Source organism: Cygnus olor, chromosome 2 (assembly GCF_009769625.2).
Source record: "Cygnus olor isolate bCygOlo1 chromosome 2, bCygOlo1.pri.v2, whole genome shotgun sequence".
Lineage (NCBI taxonomy): Eukaryota > Metazoa > Chordata > Aves > Anseriformes > Anatidae > Cygnus > Cygnus olor.
This window is the reverse complement of record NC_049170.1, coordinates 131,046,200-131,070,357: the sequence shown is the minus strand read 5'-3', so window position 1 is coordinate 131,070,357 and position 24,158 is coordinate 131,046,200. Positions and strand designations below refer to the sequence as shown.

The 24,158-nt window shown below is 41.4% G+C and overlaps 1 protein-coding gene across 1 annotated transcript; it reads right to left on the bottom strand.

Annotated features, from left to right (window-relative positions):
- Positions 1–13,096: 13,096 nt before the first annotated feature.
- On the bottom strand, positions 13,097–17,468 carry LOC121064525 (fatty acid-binding protein 5). Its single transcript, XM_040546171.1, has 4 exons — positions 17,303–17,468; positions 14,565–14,737; positions 13,495–13,599; positions 13,097–13,353 (listed from the first exon to the last, which is right to left on the bottom strand). Exons 1-4 carry the CDS (start codon positions 17,376–17,378, stop codon positions 13,303–13,305), a joined length of 405 nt encoding a protein of 134 aa, XP_040402105.1. The 5' UTR covers positions 17,379–17,468; the 3' UTR covers positions 13,097–13,302.
- Positions 17,469–24,158: the final 6,690 nt, after the last annotated feature.

The following is a 24,158-nucleotide window of genomic DNA, read 5'->3' as shown; positions in this document are numbered from 1 at the left end:
CAGCTGTATTAAAAACTTCTGAGGTGAGGTGGGACTGGGTGGTTATAGGTGTTGGGGTAAGGTGCTCAGGCCTGTTTGTGACAAAGGAGGTGAGCACAGGAGCTGTGGGTTATGGCATCAACCTGGCATGACAAGAACAACTTAAAGGCATACCTGGTTTGGGGCAATTCTGTTGAATGAGGCAATCCTGTATCTTGGGGAAAAAAAAAAAAAAAGATTGGTTTATTATTGGCTCTTAACATAGTCATCTTTGAAATGTGTCATTTCAATAATATCGTGCCACCCAAGACTTTCCCTATATTCAACAGAAAAATGTGGATGTTTCCCAAACCATAGAACCAACTGAACTGCTGTGTGAAGAAGCCTGTTTTAATAGCCTAGCAAGATCCCTTGCATTGTGCGAGCTTAGTAGAAAGAGAAGATCAAGACAAGACACCTGCCTCATACTTATCAAGACAATTGGGAGTCATGGTAAGATGCAATGATAGCATAAGCTATGCTGGCTGACTGCCTGGGAGCCCGCACCTTTAAAGTCACAACCTGCTTGCTGCTACAAAGCATGGCTCTTGCCTTTCAGCCTTTCAGTACTCAGAGGGGGCTTATTTAAAAAAAAAAAAAAAAGCTACTTTTTACTTGGGCAGATAATGATAGGACAAAGAATAATGGTTTTAAACTAAAAGAGGGTAGGTTTACATTAGATGTTAGGAGGAAATTCTTCACTCAGAGGGTGGTGAGGCACTGGCACGTTTTAGCCAGAGAAGCTGTGGATGCCCCATCCCTGGAGGTGTTCAAGACCAGGTTGGACAGGGCTTGGAGCAACCTGGTGTAGTGGGAGGTGTCCCTGCCCATGGCAGGGTGTTGGAACTAGACGAACTTTAAGTTCCCTTCCAACCCAAATCTTTCTGTGACTCTGCTATTCATCAGTCACCCAGGCTAGTGACTCAAGCATGCAAAATGTCAAGCCCCTCCTGTGTTGGAGGCTCTTGGGAGAAAACTGCTTTTGATGTTGGAGATAACCACATGCAATGGCTTTTAGCAATCTCTAAAAGAAATCGAAACAATGGAATCCAACATAGTACAAAACTCTCTCAGAGACAGGTAAATTAATTACAGTACCTATTTCTATGCATTTGTCCCTTAACACAAAATGCCATCAGAAGATATTTAAAAAGGGATATCATAAAACAAAACCAATTTATTTCATAACTAAACAAGTTCACATAGCTAGGTAACAGACCTATTAAATACAGAGATATATATATGCATGGCTTGTACATACTTAGTGTGACTCATGAATTAGAGTACGTGGTGTGATTCACACAGCTTCTGTGAGATTTGTTGGGTGATGGGTATGACGTGTACATCCTACTGTATCATGGCTTCTGGTGTTACACTGCACCACTGTAAGTCTATGGAAGACAACAAAATGTGTTTGCAGTGGGCTTGGCAGCTGGCAGTTTAATCCACAAAATCTGCTAGCTGGCATTTCCAGGTCACGTCTGCCCTTCTCCACTGCTTGTGCAGGAGCACAGCAACTCAGCTGGGTGCTTCAGGTTAGTTTAGGTGAGATGGATCAGCCCCCATGGTGTGCCACAGATGATATAACTCCTGTCTATAGCTAGGCTGGGCTATAGCTAGATTTCTACAATGAAAGGATAAAGTCTGAGGTACATTAACTGCAAGATATAAGTCTCTAGAGGAAGAATGAGAGGAAGACACCCTATGTCACTCCCAAACCTACTCTCAAACTTTCCAAGTGGTCATTTTACTTGGACTGCTTATCTCTAGTTGCTTGTCTGAGGGACCATTGTTAGGTGTCCATTTGTAGAAGGTTGTAAGAGAAATAAATATATTTTGTGAGACTGCTGCTAGTACAATGGCAGGAAGAAAACTGATCTCCCTTGGTAACCAAGGTGTAAGCAGTACGCCATCAGAGATAGGAGTAAATACTTGTCATATGGAAAAGTAATATATCTGGTGGTGGGAGTAAAACTATTCAGGATTTGCTGAAGAACAATTTCTGTTTCTTGATCCCAACCCTAAAGAGTGTAACTGCAGTTAAAAATGGAAACTGGATTGATTCGTTCCACGCAATACCATATTCTCATTTTCCCATGTGAACACTCAGGCTTGCAGGGAAGCCAAGAAATTATGACCTGTTGGGTCAGCAGACAAGCACAGTCACTTTGTAGGGCACAGCACCACCAGTGACCAGGGCAGCCTCATCACGCTGTTGTGCTACAACCGAAGTCCAACTAGACCCTGCCTCGTATAAACGTAGAGTACACAGAACCTGGAGAAACAATCAGGTTGATGGTAAGACTTTAACAGTCCCTGCTTCTTGTTAACAATGCAGATGGCAGATGGCCAGATGGAGATGTCTTGCGTGCATGGACAGAGCCTGTAGGAAAGGTGGAAGCAAAGCCATGGAAGGAGAAAGTCTTCAAGAGATGGAGTTGCCACCAAAGTAACTGTCCACTTGTCAGGAATGGCAAGAAGACAACCTTAATCCAGATGTTGGCACCCATATCAGTTTATAAGATAGATGCCAGGGACAAACTTTGCAACAAAGTAAGGAACCTATCATTTTTCTTCAATATATGAAAAACATCATGAAGGAAGGGCGTGGAATCTCCGTAAGACAAAATGTTGTTAAACTAGCTCAATTGCTGTTTCTCAGGGACAAGACAGGCTGGGACAACACAGGATCATTGATGCAGCTTTGGGATAGAAGAAGGGAATAAAGGATCCATGAAAGACCCTCACTGTTCCTCTTTGTGTCATTTTTCTATGATAAACTTCTTTGAGATATAAATGGATTAATAATGAAGAACAGTGCTTACTGTCACACCATCATCTTTCCCTTGCAATCTGAAATATGCATTGGAGGGAAGGGAAGGGAAGGGAAGGGAAGGGAAGGGAAGGGAAGGGAAGGGAAGGGAAGGGAAGGGAAGGGAAGGGAAGGGAAGGGAAGGGAAGGGAAGGGAAGGGAAGGGAAGGGAAGGGAAGGGAAGGGAAGGGGGAAATGAAGGAAATGAAGGAAGGAAGGAAGGAAGGAAGGAAGGAAGGAAGGAAGGAAGGAAGGAAGGAAGGAAGGAAGGAAGGAAGGAAGGAAGGAAGGAAGGAAAAAGAAAAAAAGAAAGAAAAAGAAAAAGAAAAAGAAAAAAAAAGAAAAAGAAAGAAAAAGAAAAAGAAAAAAAAGAAAAAGAAAAAGAAAAGAAAAAGAAATAGAAAAAGAAGTAGAAAGAAAGAAAGAATGGGAAAGGGAGCTCGTTATTACAAAGCATACAAAAAATAAAATTTAAAAAAGTAGGAAAATGGTTTGTTCAGGATCATCCCAGAAAAGTTAAATTACTTATTTGGCTTGAGTATAATCAAACTTCATTTTCTCTGTTATACCTGAGCTAAGCACTGAGTCCATTCAGCTTTGAACTGGCATTTGAATATCTAGAATAAATTTAACATGCAGAACTAGGACAGAAAACATCCATAAAGAATTCTATATAAATTCCCCTTTTACTTAAGTGGGAATAATAACTACTAAAGGACTAATATAAAAGGAAAGTTGAATGTGTTCTACTGAATTCATCGTGTCACACAAAGGAAATAAATAGAAGACCTTTAAAACCTACTAGGAAGAACATGAGCAAAAACAGTAAAATGTTCAAACTTTCTTTTTGAAGAGTCTTTTCCCTAAGTGAAATGCTAACCTCACCAGTGGATACAAAGGGGACAGAGAAGCATGCACAATCTGCTTACCAGTTCTTAACAATTACTCAGAAGTAAAAGCTTTAAACATTGCATGTTGTTTTGGTGTTTGTTGTTGTTGTTGTTCTTTGTTTGTTTGTTTGTTTTTTATACTTCCAAGGAGCCTTAAGTATTTTTGAGTCTGTGTCTGAATGAGTAATGTTTGGTTGGACAAATCAGACACTGGTCATTACACAAGTTATTTTTATCAGGTCCACAAGAACTCTCAATGAACACAATTTTATTTGGTAGAAAGGCAAGTTTATGAAAAGAGAGGTTATGCTTCTCTGTCCTACAATAATTGTGCCTCTGAAATGTGCCTATTAAATCATAGAATCATAAATGCAAATTACCTGAGGAAAACCTGCATGGCTTCTTCTTGGCTTGGGCATTAAGAGCAATTGTGTTAATAAAATCATGTTCTTATTTATGTGACCTATTATTCTCAAACGATATCTGAAATCACATCAAATTACATCCAAGCACAACAATTGAAAGCAACAGGGGAAGTCATGAGAGTTATCTCATAAAAAAACTCATAATTTTGCTGGTAATGTGAGAGGTGTTAAAAAGAATCTGGCTATTCCAGAATATTCTATAGCATCACATTTTTTTTTCTCTCTGATGTAACAACTTAGTATGCAAAGAAAGTTGATCTGCTCAGTAAGCATTTGGTATTTTATTTCGTGATATTAATTTAAATCTTAAAAGGGCAACACCACATTGTATAGGGTAGTCTAAAATAAATTCCAGCCTTCTATTCAGCTGTATGAGATAACTGTAGACATGATCGACAATATTGTACAACATGTTTTATTGGTGTTTTCTTCAGAAGATGTCACAAAGAACATTAAACTAAAAAAAAAGAAAAAAGAGAGAGAGAGAGAGAGAGAGAGAGACATATCCTAAATACTTTTTCCTTGTTTATATGTCATCATAACATTACTGAAGTTATCAGTGAAATGTTATTGTAAGATGCAACTTAATATCCTTCCTACTGATATCTGTTGATACTATTCAAGGCCAATAAACAATATAAGGGAAATGTTTTCTCTGTGATGTTGTAATTAAATAGGAAGAACACCAAGTGAATACAATATATTTTGGTCTCTACTGCATTTCCACACAGTGCTCTTTTTTTTTTTCCAAGAATAATACAGTGACAGCATAATAAAACCATACTAGCAATGATGATTTCTCATTTCTCAGCCCCATCAACCTATCAGAATAAATGATTAAATACATGAATCTATCCAAATTTATTTGCTGCGCAAATTGTGTTTCCAATGAATTCTATTGTCATCATCCACATTACAAAAATCAAGGAGGATGTTTTTAAAGAGTAAATAACATGTCTTAAAATTAATCATTCATTCTTGATCTCTCATATGAGCTTTCAGTTACTAAAGCGTAATCCAATCTTCTTGAATCAATGCAAGGCTTTCTGTTAATATAGAAGGTTGTCACTTCATAAGATAGCATCAGTGCCTCTATAATAAACACTCTTAGCTCTTGATCTTTTCACGAATCCAGCTCAGAAATCCAGCTAAGTATGCTTCAGCCTCAAAGCAGCAATTAGATCTTCAGTAAAATGTGTAGAATAAGTTAAGGGAAAGTGTTAATATTCTCCTCAGATGTAAAGCAGAGTGTAACAAGAGCAGAGAAATCTCTCCAAATGGGGCAAAAATTTAGATTTAAGAAGATAGTTGATCACGGAAGTGGAACAAAAACACAGGTGACAAAGCCAGTCCAGTGTCCAGCCAGTCCCAAATCAGTCTGTGTTTACATGAATGGAAGCTATGGCTGACAATCTGTGTTTGTAGAGCTTTATCCAAGATTTTTTAAATTTTCCAAAGGGCGTTGTACATGTTCTTTTCCAAGGATAGGTAATTGTTCAGGTTTGTGCTTTCTTTAACAGAGAAAAACCTCTGGGGAAACCTTTCTTCTGAGACATTTTGTTTTGCATATAATGTATCAAAGAATCTTTAAACTCATTTTTTCCTTTCTCTCCTCTCCTCCACAGACCCAGTGAGGACAAAAGAGTTTAAAAACCTCCTATGGACTAAGTCTTAAACACTGATCGCAGAAGAAGGATATCATTGAGTAACTTCCCAAAGCAGTGTGTATATGAAAGATGAAAATAATGTACTGGGGAAAGATCTAAATTATGAAGAAAAATCTCAGAATCGTGTAAACTAAGACAAAACCCAACTGAAATTGTGCTACACATTTTCAAGTTCTAGTATATGATCAAACTTTTTCCAGGTCTGTAAAGCTCTAGCTGACAGATTAATAAAGGAACCAAGTCTTTTTATAGAATCATAAAATCACAGAATGGTTTGGGTTGGAAGGGACTTTAAGATCATCTAGTTCCAACCCCCCTGCCATGGGCAGGGACACCTCTTAGCAGACCAGGTTGCCCAAAGCCCCATCCTGCTTGGCCTTGAACACCTCCAGGGATGGGGCATCCACAGCTTCTCTGGGCAACCTGTGCCCGTGCCTCACCACCCTCAAAGCAAAGAACTTCTTCCTTATATCTAATCTAAACCTACCCTAGTTTAGTTTAAAACCATTCCCCCTTGTCCTATCACTACACCCCCTGACAAAGAGTCCCTCCCCAGCTTTCCTGTAGGCCCCACTTAGGCACTGGAAGGCCGCTGCAAGGTCTCCCCAGAGCCTTCTCTTCTCCAGGCTGCGCAACCCCAACTCCCTTAGCCTATCTTCACAGGAGAGGTGCTCCAGCCCTCTGAACATCCTTGTGGCCTTCCTCTGAACTTGTTCTAACAGGTCCATGTCCTTCTTGTGGTGGGGGCCCCACAGCTGAATGCAGCACTCCGGATGGGGTCTCACAAGAGCAGAACAGAGGGGGAGAATCCCCTCCTCACCCTGCTGGCCATGCTGCTTTTGATTCAGCCCAGGATGCGGTTGGCTTTCTGGGCTGCAAGCACACATTGCTGGCTCGTGTCAAGCTTCTCATCAGCCAACACCCCCAGGTCCTTCTCTTCAGGGCTGTTGCTCTCAATCCATTTCTCATCCAGCCTGTATTTGTGCTTGGGATTGCCCCAGCCCAGATGCAGGACCTTGCACTTAGCCTTGTTGAACTTCATGAGGTTTGCACAGGCCCATCTCTCAAGCCTGTGCGGGTCCCTCTGGGTGGCATCCCTTCCCTCCAGCATGCTGACTGCACTGCACATCTTAGTGTCATCTACAAACTTACTGATGGTACACTCAACTTCACTGTCCATGTCACCAACAAAGATGTTAAACAGCACCATTCTCAATATTCTCCCCTGAGGGACATCTCTCATCACTCATCTCCACCTGGACATTGACCACAACACTTTGAGTGCAACCATCCAGCCTACGTGGTCCATCCATCAAATCCATGTCTCTCCAATTTTCAGATTGTTTACGTCATTTGATTATCATAAATCACAATCAGAAAATATCACTGTCGCTATTAAAACAAAAACAAACAAACAAAACAAAACAAAAATAACACTTCAATAGAAAAGCAATTCTTGGGAAATTACATTTTTACCTCATATCCTAGCAAGACTAAGTATTGGAGAAAATTCTGCTTAAAATCATTTCAGAACAAGCATAAGGCAAAGTACACGTGGTCTATGTGCTGTGGCAGCACGTCATTACCTTTCCATACAGAGGTCTGCATATTTCTCCCAGGAATCAGCTGAGAACAGCAGAACAGTTAAGCCTTTCAGTCATCTAAATCTGTGGCTGATATTGCTCAGCCATACACTACTTTAAAATCAGATTTTCAGAAAGTCTGCCTTGGATATTATTGCACGTAGTCAGAGGGAAAGGTTCTACGCTTAGTTTTCTTCATTCCCTCAGTGCTGGAAAAAAAAAATAAAAGAAAGAAAGAGTAAAACAAAGCTCCCCTGCACACACACACACGGAAAAAAAAGAGAGAGAGAGAGAGAGAGAGAGAGAGAGAGAGAGGGAGAGAGAGGGAGAGAGAGGGAGAGAGAGGGAGAGGGAGGGAGAGAGAGGGAGAGGGAGAGGGAGAGGGAGAGGGAGAGGGAGAGGGAGAGACTGGGCAAGATGCAGCTACATTTATTATTATCTTTCTTAATCCTTGTTCCAATCATCGTGCCAACTGGATGTTCAGAATCTAAATCCAAAAGACCTGTTAATCTTAAATTTAATAGGAAAAAGGAAGAATCTTCATGAAGAAAGCAAACATCCAGAGGGATAATGTGTAGGCTCAGATAAGCATGAACTGTGTTGTGAAAATACATGACAAAGGGAAAGAGGGCTGAAGCATCTGTGATTTCTGTTTATAATCACTTGGCTTCTACTCTTCTGTCAGTTTCAGAAAAGCAGCCACCAGTTAAGCTGGTTAAACAGAGGGACCATATTCCATGAATTATGCAAAAAGAAAATGATTATTCAGATATTGCTGCCACTAAAGACACGCAGCTTGCATTTTTATTCTGAATCTCACCAAGAGAAAAAATAAATGTGAAAGAATAGAAACATCCCATTTTCTGAATGTTACTTATATGCAATTAAGTCAGTACAAAGCAATGTAATTTAGGAGAATGAGTAGAGGTGAGACAATAGAACATACTGAGAGCAAATCCCAATATTAATTACCGCTTTACACATTTTGGAGAGGGAGAGCATTAATGATATTTTAACTTAATTTCAATCTGCAATACAATAGAAATAGATCCTACTCTTTTATTCCACTGGGTTATTCATAAAATTAAATTGCAAAGCCATAACAAGGCATGGCCATCATTTCTAGAACGAGGGGCCAACACTATGTGCCTTCAACTTAACTTTCCATGTATCTAAAGAGCCCGTATACTCCATGTGTTTCTAGAAACTCCCTGTCATGGACTCTGCTCTTAGTTCAAGGTTGCTGTTGAAGTCAAGAGTTATAGGCCGGCCTCTTCTTTATGATTTCAAATCTGCTGCTCACCATACATAACCTTACTGCATATCCCCAGAAGACATCAAGCCACGGGGTGAGAATGCTCCTGGGGTGTGCTGCAGCAAGCTCTCTCCCCACACCACGATGCACCATGAGCCCAGCCTGTAAACTGTGCCCAAAGCCATGATTTTCTCTTTGGCACTTTCATTGCATAATATTGTGAGCTGCACCCTTAGTGACACAAGCTGATGTCTTTTCTGAAGGTATACTCATTGATTCCAAGCACGAGTTTCAGAAGGAAACGGGTGCTATGCATGTGGGAGACAATCCCAGATATGTAGTACGCGTGATCCTCAGACTGGACTATTCCTCTTCTGGTGTTGAATTTGAGAGTGTACATCTGTGATTCATGGCAAATATATTATTTTTAAGTCTCAATATTTGGGATTCAGTAGATTTTTTTTTGCAGTAGATACTGCAGGACAGTATCTAAAACTGATTGCATTTTAACATTTATTGCTGAAACTTTATGTTTCTTCTGAAATTACAGTGGGCTTCACCTACAAATATGTCCAGAATATAATCAAGACCATCTGGTAAAGGGAATTGATTTTGGAAACATTTTTGTTGGAAAGGAAGCTAAATTTGCTCTTGGGAGTGTGGTCTCTAATAGTGTTTCCTTTTCCTCTGAAATAATAGTATAAAGTAAAGCCATTCTGGGAAGTGTCAACAAAATCTTAATTTGATGTATAAGGGCTGAAAAGCCAAAGCTAGAAAAGGAGAATCATGGGACAAAATTTGTTTATACAGATGCTGGAATGTCTCCAAAATCTATGAAAATAGTGCTAAATTCTCCCAGGGCTGAACAATGGGACTGAAATAAGGCATCAAAGAACAATTAATATATGATAACTTGCTCCCACCCACTATCACATTTTTTCCTTGCAAGCACGAGTAATCAACACAGTGGAAAGGTTTTCCAATCCATTCATTTTGTTAGCACGTACTCAGACAGGGAAGGAGTCAACAACAACGGTTTGATTAGAGTCAGCCTGCATTCCTGCTTTTATTTTTCTAAAACAATTTCAGGTAGAATACAAGCCCTTTATAAAGCAGTTCCTTTGTTTAAAAAAAAAAAAAAAAAAGTTTAATGCATGATTTTTCTTGTGTAAAATCTGCAGGTATGCCCTGGAGAGCTGGAGACTGACCCTCTTACAGCTAGTGCCATCATGGAGTGACTCCCCAGCCTGAGCTGAAATGGAGCACTTACTTTCAGCATCTGACTTCAATAAGAGTTACTCTGAATGGACCACCTTATGAACAACAAAATACAATGGACATAATATTATACAGAAATAGATAAGATGGTTTATTGTTTATACTCAACAGAATCGACTAGATTTTAGGGTATAATCCGAAAAAATAGAGTACCTATTCAGTGATTCATTTTCTTTTTGAATGTTTGAGTTCCGTAGTTAATATCACCCAAGTAGCCATTGGCAGAGCAAAACTATCTTCCTACACTTGACTTCCACACTTGAAGAAATAATCATTGCCCTTTTTTTGGACAGCTGACAGCTAACAGTGGGACCACAACCTCAGAAAACTTAGAGATTTCCCATCACTTGTTTTTTTTAAAAAAAAGTTTGATCTGGAGTGCATGTGTGTGGTAGGGAGGGGAAAGGAAGAGGAAAGGCCAGTATTAATTGTAAAGAGTGCAGGCAGAATAGGATAACAATTTTGAAATAAATCATATAATCAAACCATAACAGGAAAATCTTTGATAGACTGAGCATTGTATAGAGCCAGTACGCTCTTTCCAAAACATGGGGCCATTTCATTAGAGTTCCTGGAAAGCTCAGACATGAGATTTCCCTTATGAGGTAGAATATCAGATCTAAATTGCTAAAAAAATTAATTTTACCCACTTTCACCACCATCACCCCAAAAAACAACCAAACAAACAAACAAACGAACAAAAACATTCTATGAAAACAGCACAACTACCCTAATTTGAGAAGAAAATGAGGCATAAAGATATAGATTGGATACTACTGATTACTTTAAATGAACATGTGTTGGAGTTGATATGGAAGCTTCCTTCTCTTTGAGCAAGTTTTACTTGCAGCTTCAGTTTGCTGAAGCTATTTCTTTTGTAGCTACAAAATAATTTCAAAAACATGCACTACAATATCTAGCCAAAATTTGTGTCCTTTTCTTTTAATTCTGTGGGATTATAAAGCAGTGCTGGCTGGATAATGCATAATTTCTTCTTTTTCATTTGTTCTTGGAAGTCTTATTTTTGGCCGTCGTGTATGATATAGTGACCTACAGAGAGTTATGCAAATCTCAGGACAATTGGTTATTTTACACTGATGAGCACGTTGTGTTTACAAATCACATAAGGAGTGAAACTATTGGCTTGTATAATAACAAATAGAAAAAAACTTGGAAATAAATTATATTTTCAAGAATTGAACAGCATAAATCTTGGCTGGCAGTACTATAAAATGATTGTTGTTTTATCTACGTGATCTAGTTTAACACAAATGGGTTGTATATATGGTAGTTCCGGGCCACAGTATGCTTACGTTGAAGTCAACAGCAACATAGGCTGAAGCTAACTTCAAAATAAAGCAAACAAATATGTCAGCCTAAATAGTTGTGGAGAATTAGTTCTAAAGAATCCTGGTTTCCTGTTGATATGTATTACAGCTGGTCAGCTTTCATATCTAAAATAACATCTTCTGTTTGCCAAGAGTGCTTATAATGTTTTTCTTCCATTCAATGTCAAAGTGTGACTTCCATTGTGCAGTCTTTCCATCATCAAGGCACTTTAATGGTCTGTCTCCTTCATCAGGCCTCCTATTTTCATGACATTTGGAGAAGATTAATTATCTTTGGGACCTCTAGCCTCTACTTCACATGTGGCTGAAATCAGAGGGCAGGGAAATACACATACACTTACACAGACTTTACTAGCCTTGTTTCCATAGGAAATAACTCTAAAAAGATACTCTTCTGCCTTTTGTTTTACAAGAAATGACCTCACCGTAATCAAAACGGATGTCCTATAAAAGACAGTGGAAGTTTTTTTTCCATTCTAATGAAAGATAAACAGTTAACACTACTCAGTATCAGAAGTGTAAACAAGTAGCAGTAAGCAATAGACCAGTGACCCCAAGGAAGGCGTGATGCCCCCAGTTAAAGCAGCAATGCTCTTCTTCTGCGAGGGAGGCAGAATTTTCATGTCATGCCATGGTAGCTGTACCCATTCTCGCACTCTTACTTAGTGTATTTTTACAGATCATGAAAAACAAAAAATGCAGGAAGTGTGCTCCATCTCTAACTTCTTTCAGACAAGGTAGGTAGAAGGGATGATTCACAGATACTCAGCAAATTATGAAAACAGTCAATAGTTTAAAGTTATGGGAAAAGCAATCTTCCCTGATGGGTAGGATGAACATACAAGACAGATTTTTCTGCTGTTAGGGAGAGCTCAGTAATACAATGTATACAGTAAGCAGCTAAAATATTAGTAGAGTTGAAGTAGCAATAGATTCTGCAATGACAGATGCTGCAAACTAGAAGTGTACAACTGCATGATCCCCCAGACTTCTGAATCCAGTCATTAGAAATCTTCTCATAACCTGCTGATAAACAGTTTCGCTATTAGGGCATGTTCGTCTGGTGTGACTGAACTTCACTTTTTAACTTAGCCCTATCTGACAGCTCCTTGGAAATATATTTACATCACAGGCACTATTTCCCAACCAGTGTAAAAGTAATACTCAAGACACTGATATTTCTGAGTATTTATTGTGGCACTTTAAAGCATATAAACTCCATTTCTAGATGTTTCAAGCCAGTTAAAAATAATAATAATAAAATGAGGCTTTAAGTTTTAGGCAGTATTTCAGCAGATTTTGTTTAAGAGTTTGTAGAATGATACTAGACAGGAAATAGGAATTTTGCTGGGAAAACAAAGTGTTCTCAAAATAAGGCTTCCTTGAAGCAAAGCACTTACATGTTTACTTAAGTTTATCATGTCTATTGGCTCACCAGTATGTATATTTCTTCAGATAAGAAATGTATGGGTTTGAAACGTGAAAAAAGAAACCAACCCCTGAAAATACATTCCTCTATTTAAACACCAGCAAGGTTTCTCTCTTGTTTATACCCACCGAATTCTATTTACTTTGTAACATGCAAGATAGAAACAACCCTAGAGCCTGAATTCGAAATGCTTTTTTCTATTTCAGATTTTAATACCGTAGCAATTAAAGATGAATAGGCTGGTTAAAATTCAGTTTGCTATTATCTGTTTGTTATCAAACTTTGCATTATCTTGAACTGAAGACAGTTTGTAGCAAAGCCTAAAACCAAACTGAGTTTTTATAAAACCTCACTTTAAAATTCTACTATAGTAACAACATTTCCACTTCATATATTTGAAAATTTTCTTTAATAGCCTCATAAGTTCAGAATAGTTACATAATAGTTACATCACGGCTTTTAAAAAGGATTGCACTCAGCTACTCAGTCCATTGAAATACTAGAAAACAGGGAAAAGGAAATTATGGAGTGTAAAGGAGCTCTGTCCACTGAACTGAGTTGTTTGTAGCAAGTTCCTACTGAATATGAAGACGTCCTCACGCCTTCTGGTAGACTCTAATACACTTGACACCATTCATGTCACATTCCTAGAAGATAAAGAAATTAATTGATTAATTTGCCTTGGTACAGAATGCAAGGAAAAAGGCTGCAGCTAAAGATCTTTTAGAGTTACTTCTCAGGCTACCGGCCAACAGCACTCAAGGATGAGAAAGCGGGACTGAACTCACCACCACCAACTGTCCATCCACAAGTTTCCGTGTTATTATGGTCTTCTTGCCATCCCACTCCTGTTCCTGGATCAATGACCCATCATCTTTTAGGTTGATAAGCGTCTGAAATAAAGAACCCAAGATTTAATATTTTACCCATGGCATTTGATGAAGGCTGATGTTTTCTAACACTTTATTCCAAAGGAAAAATTCCCACCCCAGCTCACTCAATAGTAATTTTGTCACTGTCTTCTACAAAGCTGGGCTATTATCTTTTTTTTTATTGATCCTCTTCTTACATTAGCTCACTGTTCATTCACTGCTCTGACACATTCCTGCATGCAAGAGACCTTAGACAGCATGCACATTTTTAATTAACAAGAGCAGACGATGTTCTCTGTTCATCGCTTTGTCCGTGGGCTTTGAGCTTTTGTGTAACATTTATCTGATCTTGCAAAAACAGATGAATTGCCAGCACGGCATTGAAGGTGGGGGAAAATGGTACATAGACAGCACTCACACAAGAAGGTAAGAGACATATTTGAGGGCTTCTTTGTTTTTAACCTCCTTTTGGATGATTATTCTCCCCACTCAGTGCAGAGAGAACCCTTTTTGCCTTCCAAAACGGTGATTAGGAACTGTGATTCACATTTATGCCTGGTGTGTAACCCCTGCACACTGAACCAGGCTGTTGTTATGCAAATAGCAGAGACTGAGCGGTCAGGTTAACTGTAGGGCTGAATTGCCTCTGACTAAACATCAATGGGATTTTTTCCATAGGCTTCAAATAAAGTGCCATTTGGCTTTAACATGGATTTAAATGTCTATTGGTTTTACTAACACAGTGCTTGCCCAACAAATTGAAAACAACAAAATACAGAAGACATGACTAGCTTCAGCATTTTCCCTCTTTGGAAATTGCTTAATCCAGAAAAACATTAATTGATTTCAATGAGACTTACGGTGACAGCTATTCATCAAATAAAGCATTGTTAGTATGGATGTGAAAGCTGACTTTTAAACAGTATCTTCATCTGTGAAACACCCAAAGAACTGTGTTTATTCAATAGAAAATCTGGTATACTGACCTGAGTTTTTCTGCCATCTAATGTACTTTCCTCAAACTTCTCACCAAGCTTGAAGCTGAACTGTGAAGTTTTGAAGGTGCTTTCTGTTTTTACAGTGATTGTATCTCCATCCTTAATAATGTAAACATCTGGTTTGGCCATGCTTCCCATTTTTCTCATGGCCATACCCACACCTGCAAGGCAAGAGGCACCAAGTGTCACAAAGTCAGTTACACCCTAAGGCTTTGGACCACGCCAAAGTTCAAACACCTAATTCCCATTTAATTAGTCACTTAAGTACACTTGAGAATCAAAGCTCAAGAGTCACAAAAAAGAAGGATGTTTTAAATTACCCATTAATGGAGAAGGAAAAAAAACGTATTTGCATGGTTATTCCTCTGCTTCTTCAAAGAGATAAGGTTAAATCTATTTTGCCTTATCGAAGACTGCCTGATGTCCCAGAACTCAGCATTAATTTTTTACAAACAGAAATACGCAATAAACAGGAAAACAAAGACAAAAGCATAAAGTAACATAAAAGTGTTTCCTTTCAGTTCTGAATGTTTTAAAAATTCTACAGAATTAATTGACTGGCGAATCCACCCACGTATTTATTTCAACTTACTCAAGATACACTCTTCAATCACGCTGTACACAATTGCAAGTATGCAATTTTTAATAAAATTTCGTCCTCTACATCCTGTCTCCAAAATATAGGCTTCTGAATTAGAATACTCCCATCATGTGAAATCCTGCTTGCAGGCAAATTACACATGGAGGGGAAAAAAAGGACCTTGAGAGAAGTGACCTTTGCAAATGACTGAAAATTCGGCACGTCCAGGGTATCATTTGTAGACAGTCTTCCTCAAAACCCTTCAGCAAAAAAAAAGATTCATCCTCCCTCAGCCTGTGTGCCCTGTTCAAGTGCTTTGCTTGAGTCTTTTTGATCTGAAGGGTGAAGACATCAGTAAGAGGGTGTTCAGGCAACAAACTAGACTCCATTAAACTGGAAAGTGCAGATCTGAACCAAGAATTGATAAGCAACCAAACAGAGCAGAAAGTGCTACCAAGTCAGTGAGCATCTGTGCTCTGCAATTGGCGTGGTTAGGAATGTTGTCAGATACAGCGCAGCACTCCGCTGGAGTGTGCAGCGTACTTGGGTGAGGTCTGAGTCCACAAAGCAAAGGTTACAGTTTCCTTGGGAGGTGAAAATCAGAAAGAAATTCCCAGACACTGCTTCTCCAGAATCAGCTCAGATTCAAGGAATGAATAATGATGTAAGCGTCAGCCTGCAGAGCAAAAACCAGTCCTCCTCAGTCCGGGTTTTGTGCATGGAACTGGAAGTTACTGGTGCGGTGTCCCCCACCCATCCCTTTGCTGTTGTCCAGTCCAGAGCAATCAGTGAGTTATTTGACCAGCTACACCTTGAAATCGACTAAACAGAGATGAGCCAAGTAATTTTCTCCGTATGGCAAGCAGGGAAATTCACACTCCTTTATCCTTGAACATTCTTTTACACAGAGTGAGCAGAATCTGCAGAATCCCATTTATAGTGTGTCTCAATAGGATCAAAGGCAGTTTCCTAAGTAGTCAGCAAGGGTGAGTTCCAATAAAGGACTGGTTCCTAAAGTGTGACTTGGAGTAAGCTTACTTGCCTAAATTGCAACTGTAAAACAGAAAAGTGACTGGTTTAAGACTGCCATCTGAACACAAACAAACTTACTTGCTGCCTACACATGGGAGGTGCTCTGTAGTTGCAGCACTTAATTTCTACTTTGAAGTTGCAGTTTGAGCACATGCCTGGCCCTGGCCATCAGACGCGAGCACCGCAGCATCCTGATGAACTGAGCGGAGCTTAACATTCTTGAATTTCCTCCACCAAAGTCTCCCAAAGGGCTTAATCCAGAGGGTTACCTCAGATCACACCTATCACACATTGACGGGTCTCTCACAAAGTGCACTTAAGCCCCTGCGTTCTGCAGAGCATAAATGCAACGAGGCCTTTTGTATTTTACACGAAGAGTGCATGACCTAAATTCCTTCCCATCCTCCCTCCAAAGACTTTCAAGGCAAAATCTCCCACCTCCTGAGAAAGTATCCTAGCTTTCAGCAGGGAACAGATTGCAGAAAAGAACAGCTTCTGGGCTACACAGACACTGCAGTGTTTCTACCACCTGTTGGCCATGATGCTCACAGGGGAGCAGGAATTCAGTGCTCACAGAGGAGGCTCCCGGTGTCAGCCCTGCTCTTGATTTAGTAACACGGTCTTGCAAAACGTACAGCAACCTGGAGTTACGGATGGCAAGCCAGGGACATCCCCTTGAGACACAGAAGGATCCAAGCAGCCGGTGGCAATGCTCAGGGTACCCGCGGGCAGCCGATCTGCTGGGGGTCTCTCGGAGACACCCGCGGTGACTCTCTGGGGATGCAGCAGGGCTGCGGGTGGCAGCTGGGTGCGGCGAGGGGCAGGGGGAGCGCAGGCTGGCGGGGATGTGCAGCTGCCCCCGAGCCATTACGGTGCAAAAAATAAATAAATAAAAAAAAAATAAAATGGAATGGAATGGGATAAAACGGGATGGAACAAAATGGAATGGAGCAAAATAAAATGGAATGGAATAAAATAAAATGGAATGGAGTAAAATGGCATAAAATAAAATAAAATGGCATAAAATAAAATAAAAGCGCCGCCGCCTCCCCACCCCCGTCCGCGGACCTTGGACAGAGCCCTGCCGGCGTGCTGCGAGCCCCCGTGCCCTTACCCAGCTCCTTCATGTACTCCTCGAAGCCCTCGCTGGAGACGAGGCACCATTTGCCTAAAAACGCATCGATGGCCATGGCGGCGGCGGCTCCGGCGGGGCTGGCGGCGGGGCTGTGGCGGCGCGGCGGGAGGCGGACGGGCGGCAGCGGCCCCGCGGGCGGCTTTATGGCCGGGCCGCGGCCGTGTGGGGCCGGGCACAGCCAATGGGGCGCCCGCCGCGCCCCGGCCCCTTCCCCGACGAGCCCCCGCCCGGCGAGACCCGCCCGCGGCGGCCGTGACAAGAGCGGGCACGCCGCGGTGCTGCCCGGCCTCCTCCTCCTCCTCCTCCTCCTCCTCCTCTCCTTCCTCCTCCTCCTCCTCTTCTTCTTCCTCCGGCCTCCCGCCTGTGGAAAGGGCCCGGCGGGGGAGTGTGCTCTGGTACGAAGCTGGTCGCCGGGATTTGGGCCCCAAGGAGGTTTTTGCAGTCTGGGGTGACGAATCCTAAACTACACTGCTTGGCAGGGATCACAGAATCACAGAATCACATCATAGTAACAATGGTATTTTTGTGATAAATCAGGGAGAAATGAGCATGGGGCGTCATGTGGCGCGGAGAGAGGGCAATAAAGAGTCAGCATCCCCAAACTGCATGGGAGTCCTTTGCAGGTCTTCCCACTATCCCCCCAAATCCCATTGGTACATCCCATGTCACTAAATCCTGCAATCTGCAGTGGGCTGCAGACCCAGAAGAGCTGTTACACGCACGCAGTGACAGCAAGCACCCTCAATCAATACAGGGAATTTACGCAGGTACCTGTGGTACACAGAAAAAAAAGCAAAGCCTTCATGCAACCTCATGCTTTTAGCACAGGGAGAATGCAGATTTGGTGCCTTGGTCTGAGTACGTCTTGGACCACAGTACCCTAATCCCCACTTCCTAAAGGAAAGCACTGCAGTTACCATTGCTGCTAACCAACACCAGCACAAAATCTCCATATCTACTTGTGAGGTTCAAGCCAATCGTCTGTCAAATTTCACCAGGTGCAAAGAGAGACTTACTGTCATATTTTGGAAGAAAGCTTCTATTTCTGAGTTGCAACAGAAACCCTGATTCCAATGTACCCCAGAGATTTGTTCCCATCATCGGGATTATGCCGATCAGCGTCTCTTTTGGCCTTGCATCAATATGGGTGAAACCCAGAGCCAGCATCTCCCAGCCAGAAAAATAAAAATTTGAAGATATGCCCAGCGCCTGGAGCTTTTTTTTGTATAGTAGCAGTGGCTATGTGCTTCTTTGCCAGTACTTTCGTGAAGGAGTTTGAGACTGGGGTGTCAAAACCGGAGGAGACAGCAAGGTCTCTGTGCTGGTTCTAGAACATCACAAGATGGAGGGGTGCCCTGAATCTGGATGTTTTGGTGCTTCTGTTTACGTCTTGCAGTGATGCAGTGTCATAGAGCAAAACTGCATCAGTTTAAAGGTTTAATACTTTCTAGAAAAGGTCAGATTTATCATACAGTAAATAATCAGCTCATTTTTCAGCTGTGATTTTTTTTAAGTACTTCTATGTAACCTTCCCTACTGAACTGCCTTTAATTACCTTCCACTTCTCTGACTGTATGTTTTCTTTTAATATGCAAACAAAGCTGTAGCGTCTGGTCATAAGGCAACAAGCCACATTGCTTTTTTTTTGTCATTAAACAGGAATATTGAAACACGAGACTTTCAGCTTCCTTCCACTTTTATCTTCTTCTTCTTTTTTTTTTTTTCTTTAATTAGGCTGAAGTTTACTGCCCAATTCACGTTAGCGGAACCAAAATGCTGCCTGTCCTGCAGTTCCCTTCTGGTTGTTTACAGAAAGGCTAAATTAAAAGCAATTAGATAGGGGATCAAACAGAATCATCTTTCAGGAATTAGGAAGTCTTCAGTCTTGTAAAATGGGGATGATTTCTAGAAATAGAAGTCTTGGCTTTCATCCACCTGTGCTAGCAAAGAATTTGTGATCCACCTTCCTGCAGCGCTGCCTGCAGATGGCTTATGATATACAAACATTATGCAGGTATAAATGCTGATAGTGGGACAGAAGATGTAAAATCCACTATTTCCATCTAGTGGTGAGATGGTATTCCTGGATCTGAAGGATGGGGAGATCCACCTATGTACCTGTGCAGAATGCTACTGTGTTTTGAACCCTCCCACAAGTCCTTTGTTTTGATTTACTCTCCTTACGAACTGTTCAAGTCTAGGCATGTTCACAAAAGATATAACATGAAAAAAGAGTCTTGTATCTCTTTTCTGAAAAGTAGACTGTTAGGATACGGTGAAAATCTCTCAGTTTTTACAGAAATCTAGCATTTTGCAAATTAATCCAGTGATATAGATTACTGGTTGTGATTCTGTCAATGCCACATCTCAAAAGTTCTTTGAAACAGGAGAATGCCAAAATTTATTGTATGTCTTGTATCAAACAAATTAACTAGAAGGACCAAAGATGTGTCCTTTTGGGTAAGGTACAAATGGACTGGACTACCAAAAATACTTGATTTGCTACTACAGCAATATTGTACATATATTGGCCAAACGTTTGAAAGGTGATGGAATGCAGTTACTTCCTTTGAGAGCCAAAATAAAATGGTCAGATATTCGGGGATGCTTGGGCCATGGGGATCTCTTTCTGTAAATCCCAGTTCCTGCCTAATTTGATGCTAACATCACTGTCTGGTGTGTTTTGTGTTTAGCCTCCTCTCCTCCCTACACATATCCCAAGAGAACCAGCAAATAAATATGTTAAAACCTGAAAGTGTTCAATTCCCATGCCACATATTACTGTTTTAGTGCAGACAGCTTAAGTTCTCTGAGGGAAGTTGTCCTCTTCTCCACGTTAGACTATATGCGTTCCAAGAGAAGAAGAACTGAAGCAACGCTGAGAAGTGTAAAATTTTCCATGGAAGTTAGTTGCACGGACAGCACGTAGCCAGTCGGCAGCAACCACCGGTCTGGCAGTTTGGGCCTGCCAGAGAGGATGTTTTTCCAAGGCAGCCAAGCCCTTGCATCTTGTAGGAGGGGAGGATATTGCAGTCCTTTATTACCAATTGCGAAGAAAAGGACCAAAGGAAAAGAGTGCAGAGAGACCTTTGTCCTACTCCTCTGGGCTACTGCACGTCGCACAGTGACGCTTCAGCTGACACGAGAGCTGGGAAGCCGTGACCAGCAGTGTTTGAGGTTTCTCTTCACGTAGCCATAGCTTTGCCCATTCCATGTAAGCCAAACCATATTTTGTCTTTCAGAGTCGTAATACCTGCTCCTTGGGCAGGGCAGAGCACCACCTCGCTTGTCTGCAACGTATCGCTGATTAGGTTGTATGGGAGATACAACTTTTTCCCTAGACCTTTACTCATTAAAATGCCCATATGTTTAACTAGGAAGGAACCCAATCTGATAGCACAGTGCTTTGCCCGACTGTGTAAAGGGGAGGATCTTGCCTTCCTTCCAGTGTGCAGACATATCACACACATATATAGTACCTTTCCTAAGCAGTATGCTTCTTCTAGACAAGACTACCTCTTAAGAAAGTCTTAAAAGTTTGCCAGGAAAATTGGACAGCACAGCCCAAATTCTACTCTTCATCCTACATCTAGCTGTAAAATAAATTCAAACAGTCCATGAATAATAGTTACTCACCCCCCAAGGCATGGATGGGAAAAATTGCATAGGTGGCACAGCTTTGTTTCTGTTTCCTGGTTGTACAAGTGTGGTTTTCCCTTCCCTGCCACGTCATCATGGGTAGACATGATGAAACACGTGCTGCAGTTGCATGGCTGGCATAGGTAAGCTTTCCTCCATGTGAGGAGCTCTGAACTTGGGCAATTCCAGACCAGGGATTATGAAGCAACACACGAACCTGCATGTTTTCATCTGTATGTCAATATATTTAAGTTCTTCTGGAGTGTAGACATTGCATCACCCTGAGCTAACCGGGCTGGGCACGGCCCGTGTTTTATCAATGGGCTTTGCGCAACGCGTCTCGGCTTTCACGTCAAAACAGAGCCAGTTTACTCTCCAGCTCCTCTTCCTCCAAGGAGCCCTCCCTCTGGACGTGGAGGCTGCCACACAGGCACTCGGTGGCTGGCTGTCAGGGACGGGCTGGCTCACGCGTGGCCAGCTGCAGTGCCAGCCAACAGGTGCCCCGAGCGCTGCTGATGCCGCGGAGAATTAACGTAATGCAATTAGCACACTGTCAGCCTCAGCGCGTGGCCCCTGCGCCGTCATCAGCGTGTTCAATGCAAATTTAAAGGGAAATGCTTACATCGAGGGGAAAGTTTCCTGCTCTGATGTTGTGACAGCTCATCGGCGGTGCCTTGGCTGAATGACAGGGAGAGCATCAGAGACCAAAGTGACCATGGAGAGCAACTCCAGGCTTCATTTTCCTCATTTCAGACAAAAATGGGCTGATCTCAGTTCCAGCTCACCTCACGGTGACTTCAGATATACGAGCTTGAGTCTGACTTTGGAAGGTTTGAAAAATCCTCTTTATTTAGCAGCAGTATCTACTCTGAAGAGCAAAGATCCACACATTAGTATAAACACGTTTTTATTTCCCTTCAGAAATTCATAGTCAGAATAGTCATTGCAACACTAAAAACAATTGGGATGATTACAAATTGTCCAAGGCTGTCCATTATCCATAGCTTATTAGCAGGGGACACCTGCTCACAGATGAGACTTTCAGAAAGGTAACAATCTGCAGGGCTTTTTAGAAAACTCAGATGTACAAAACATTAGCCCCAAACTCTATTTGGTTATAAAACCAAATAAAAATAACCTACTTTGTCCTTTCTGTGTGTTCTCAAACAATAAGGACATAGAGTTATGGTAAGGACAAAAAATGGCAAAATTATTTGCAATAAATAACGATGAAAGAAATATTTCTACAAACAATGAGTAATTAGCATATGAAATTTAGAATCACAAATTGCAGGCCTGCCCACTGGATTTTAGAAGGGACCTATAAAGTTTTAGTATTCATTTTCAGTTGCATATTCTAAGGAAAGTTTCATTACCAAGGATATTATTGACCATTCTAAAGGTAACCTCAGGAAAAAGCTTTGTTTAAAGTTTTAATAATTGCACTGCTTTTCATTCTCAGGGTTTCACCAAGGAGAGCATCACAGGCCCAGCACTTGTCCTTCACAGAGGCAGGGTCTTCACTGTATTCAAGAGGACCGAGCTTTTCCTCTGCCAGGCTCTGCCCAGCTCCACAACTCGCCACCCTGCACAGAGGCACATCAGTCACACGAGGGGCTGTGGAAGAGCTGTGCCATCCCTGACGTGTTTTACCTTGGCCATTACTGCCGGAATGGGAGTATGGCTCCACCGAGATGAGGAGAGTGCTGGGTGTAATGTTGCCACAGCCTCAGAAGGTGCCCTAACCCCCCTTCCTCACCTCTTAAGGGTGATGTAGGTGACAACTCCATTCTCAGGAGCTTTGGAGTGAGGGGGACCATGACTGCTGCCCTCTGTGTTGAGCAAAACCCTCAGCATAAGTTGTTAGGATTATGCGTAGCCTGTTTAATGGATTGGGTCTCTCAAAGAACGTTGTCCTGGGGCATCAAGGGCTTAAGTGTGAAATAGATCCCCAGGTCACCGCCCAGGAAAGCTAACTTTTGCCAAAAAGCAGTCTCCTCATGGTTGCACAGCGTGGGCAGGGATGGACTCTCGGGGGTGTCATTCCAGCTTCCAGTTCTGACCCACCTTGCAGGAAAGCCTTTCTCTTTCACAGACTGTCGAAGGAACCTAGGAAAAAAAAAACTGGAAGCTAAAGCTAGTTTTAACTACTGTCCCATCCCGCTCCCATTGCCAACATGCCAAGTTTGCCAAGTGTGTTAAGTACGTGACTCGTATTCAAAAGATCTTCTTCTAAGAAAATTCTTGCCTCTGGCATCCCAGGCAACCATGCAGGATAGGCAGGTATTTTCCAGTTTGCTCTTCTAGACCTGAAAAGCCTCACTGTATTTGGGTTTAAGTCCTTGATTCCTTCTTGCAATATGAGCTTACATATCTAAAACCTAGGCCATAGAAAATCTGTGAGGACGTAAGTAATACCTTAATTTATTAATTAAGGTAACCTTAATAAGAAATACCTTAGTTCCCTGATTTTTTTTTTCTATGTTCCTGCCATAAAATACTGTTTCTGGTACCCTTCCCTATATGTGCATATACTAGGGAGCAGTCTAACTTGGTGCTGAGCTATATGAAGGAAAGGCAGAAATAGCCATACAATTCATTAATTTGCCATTTCTAGTAAATACTGTGGTATTCATTTGAGAAGTAGATTTTGAAGAGAAGTTCTCTAAAGTCCCACCTAGAAAAAGAAACTTTAAAAACTCAATGAAAATAACGTTTCTTTTATTCATGCAAGTGATTTGAACCACTCAGACTTAATAGTAATGAAAAGACAATTTGAGGAAGAACTGTGTTTCACATGACAAATTTGCTGTTTATTCTTGCAGGCCATGCTATTTTTAAAGTCGGGCTGGTCTTTCATCCCCTGTTGAAAAAGGGTGTAGGAGTCAAAAGAAACAGAGAAGTATTAACTGGGTAAAGAAGGAACAAGAAGGAACGTGCTGCTTTGTCTCCTGCCTGTCCTCTGAACTTCCTGCAAAGATCATCAGACTGAGGTATGAAAACTTGTCCACGAAGGACTCAGCCTTTCCCAGGCTTTGTTCCTATTGACCAAGCATTTTCACAAGCAGGTCTGCCACTCTGTTCTTCTAGCTATTTTGTCTTAAAAGAAATGTTCTTTTCATATGTAAGCACACCCACCTTCCCTCACAAAGCACAACACAGCCCCCCATTTGATATGCCATTAACCTGTCTGCAG

What these genes read in the sequence shown, in the direction of transcription:
- LOC121064525 (XM_040546171.1), bottom strand. Translation starts at nt 17,378, where the DNA reads ATGGCCATCGATGCGTTTTTAGGCAAATGGTGCCTCGTCTCCAGCGAG. An exon ending in GGAGTACATGAAGGAGCTGG is followed by an intron (nt 14,738 to 17,302) that starts GTAAGGGCACGG and finishes CTTGCCTTGCAG; the next exon opens with GTGTGGGTATGGCCATGAGA. An exon ending in TGGATGGACAGTTGGTGGTG is followed by an intron (nt 13,354 to 13,494) that starts GTGAGTTCAGTC and finishes TTTATCTTCTAG; the next exon opens with GAATGTGACATGAATGGTGT.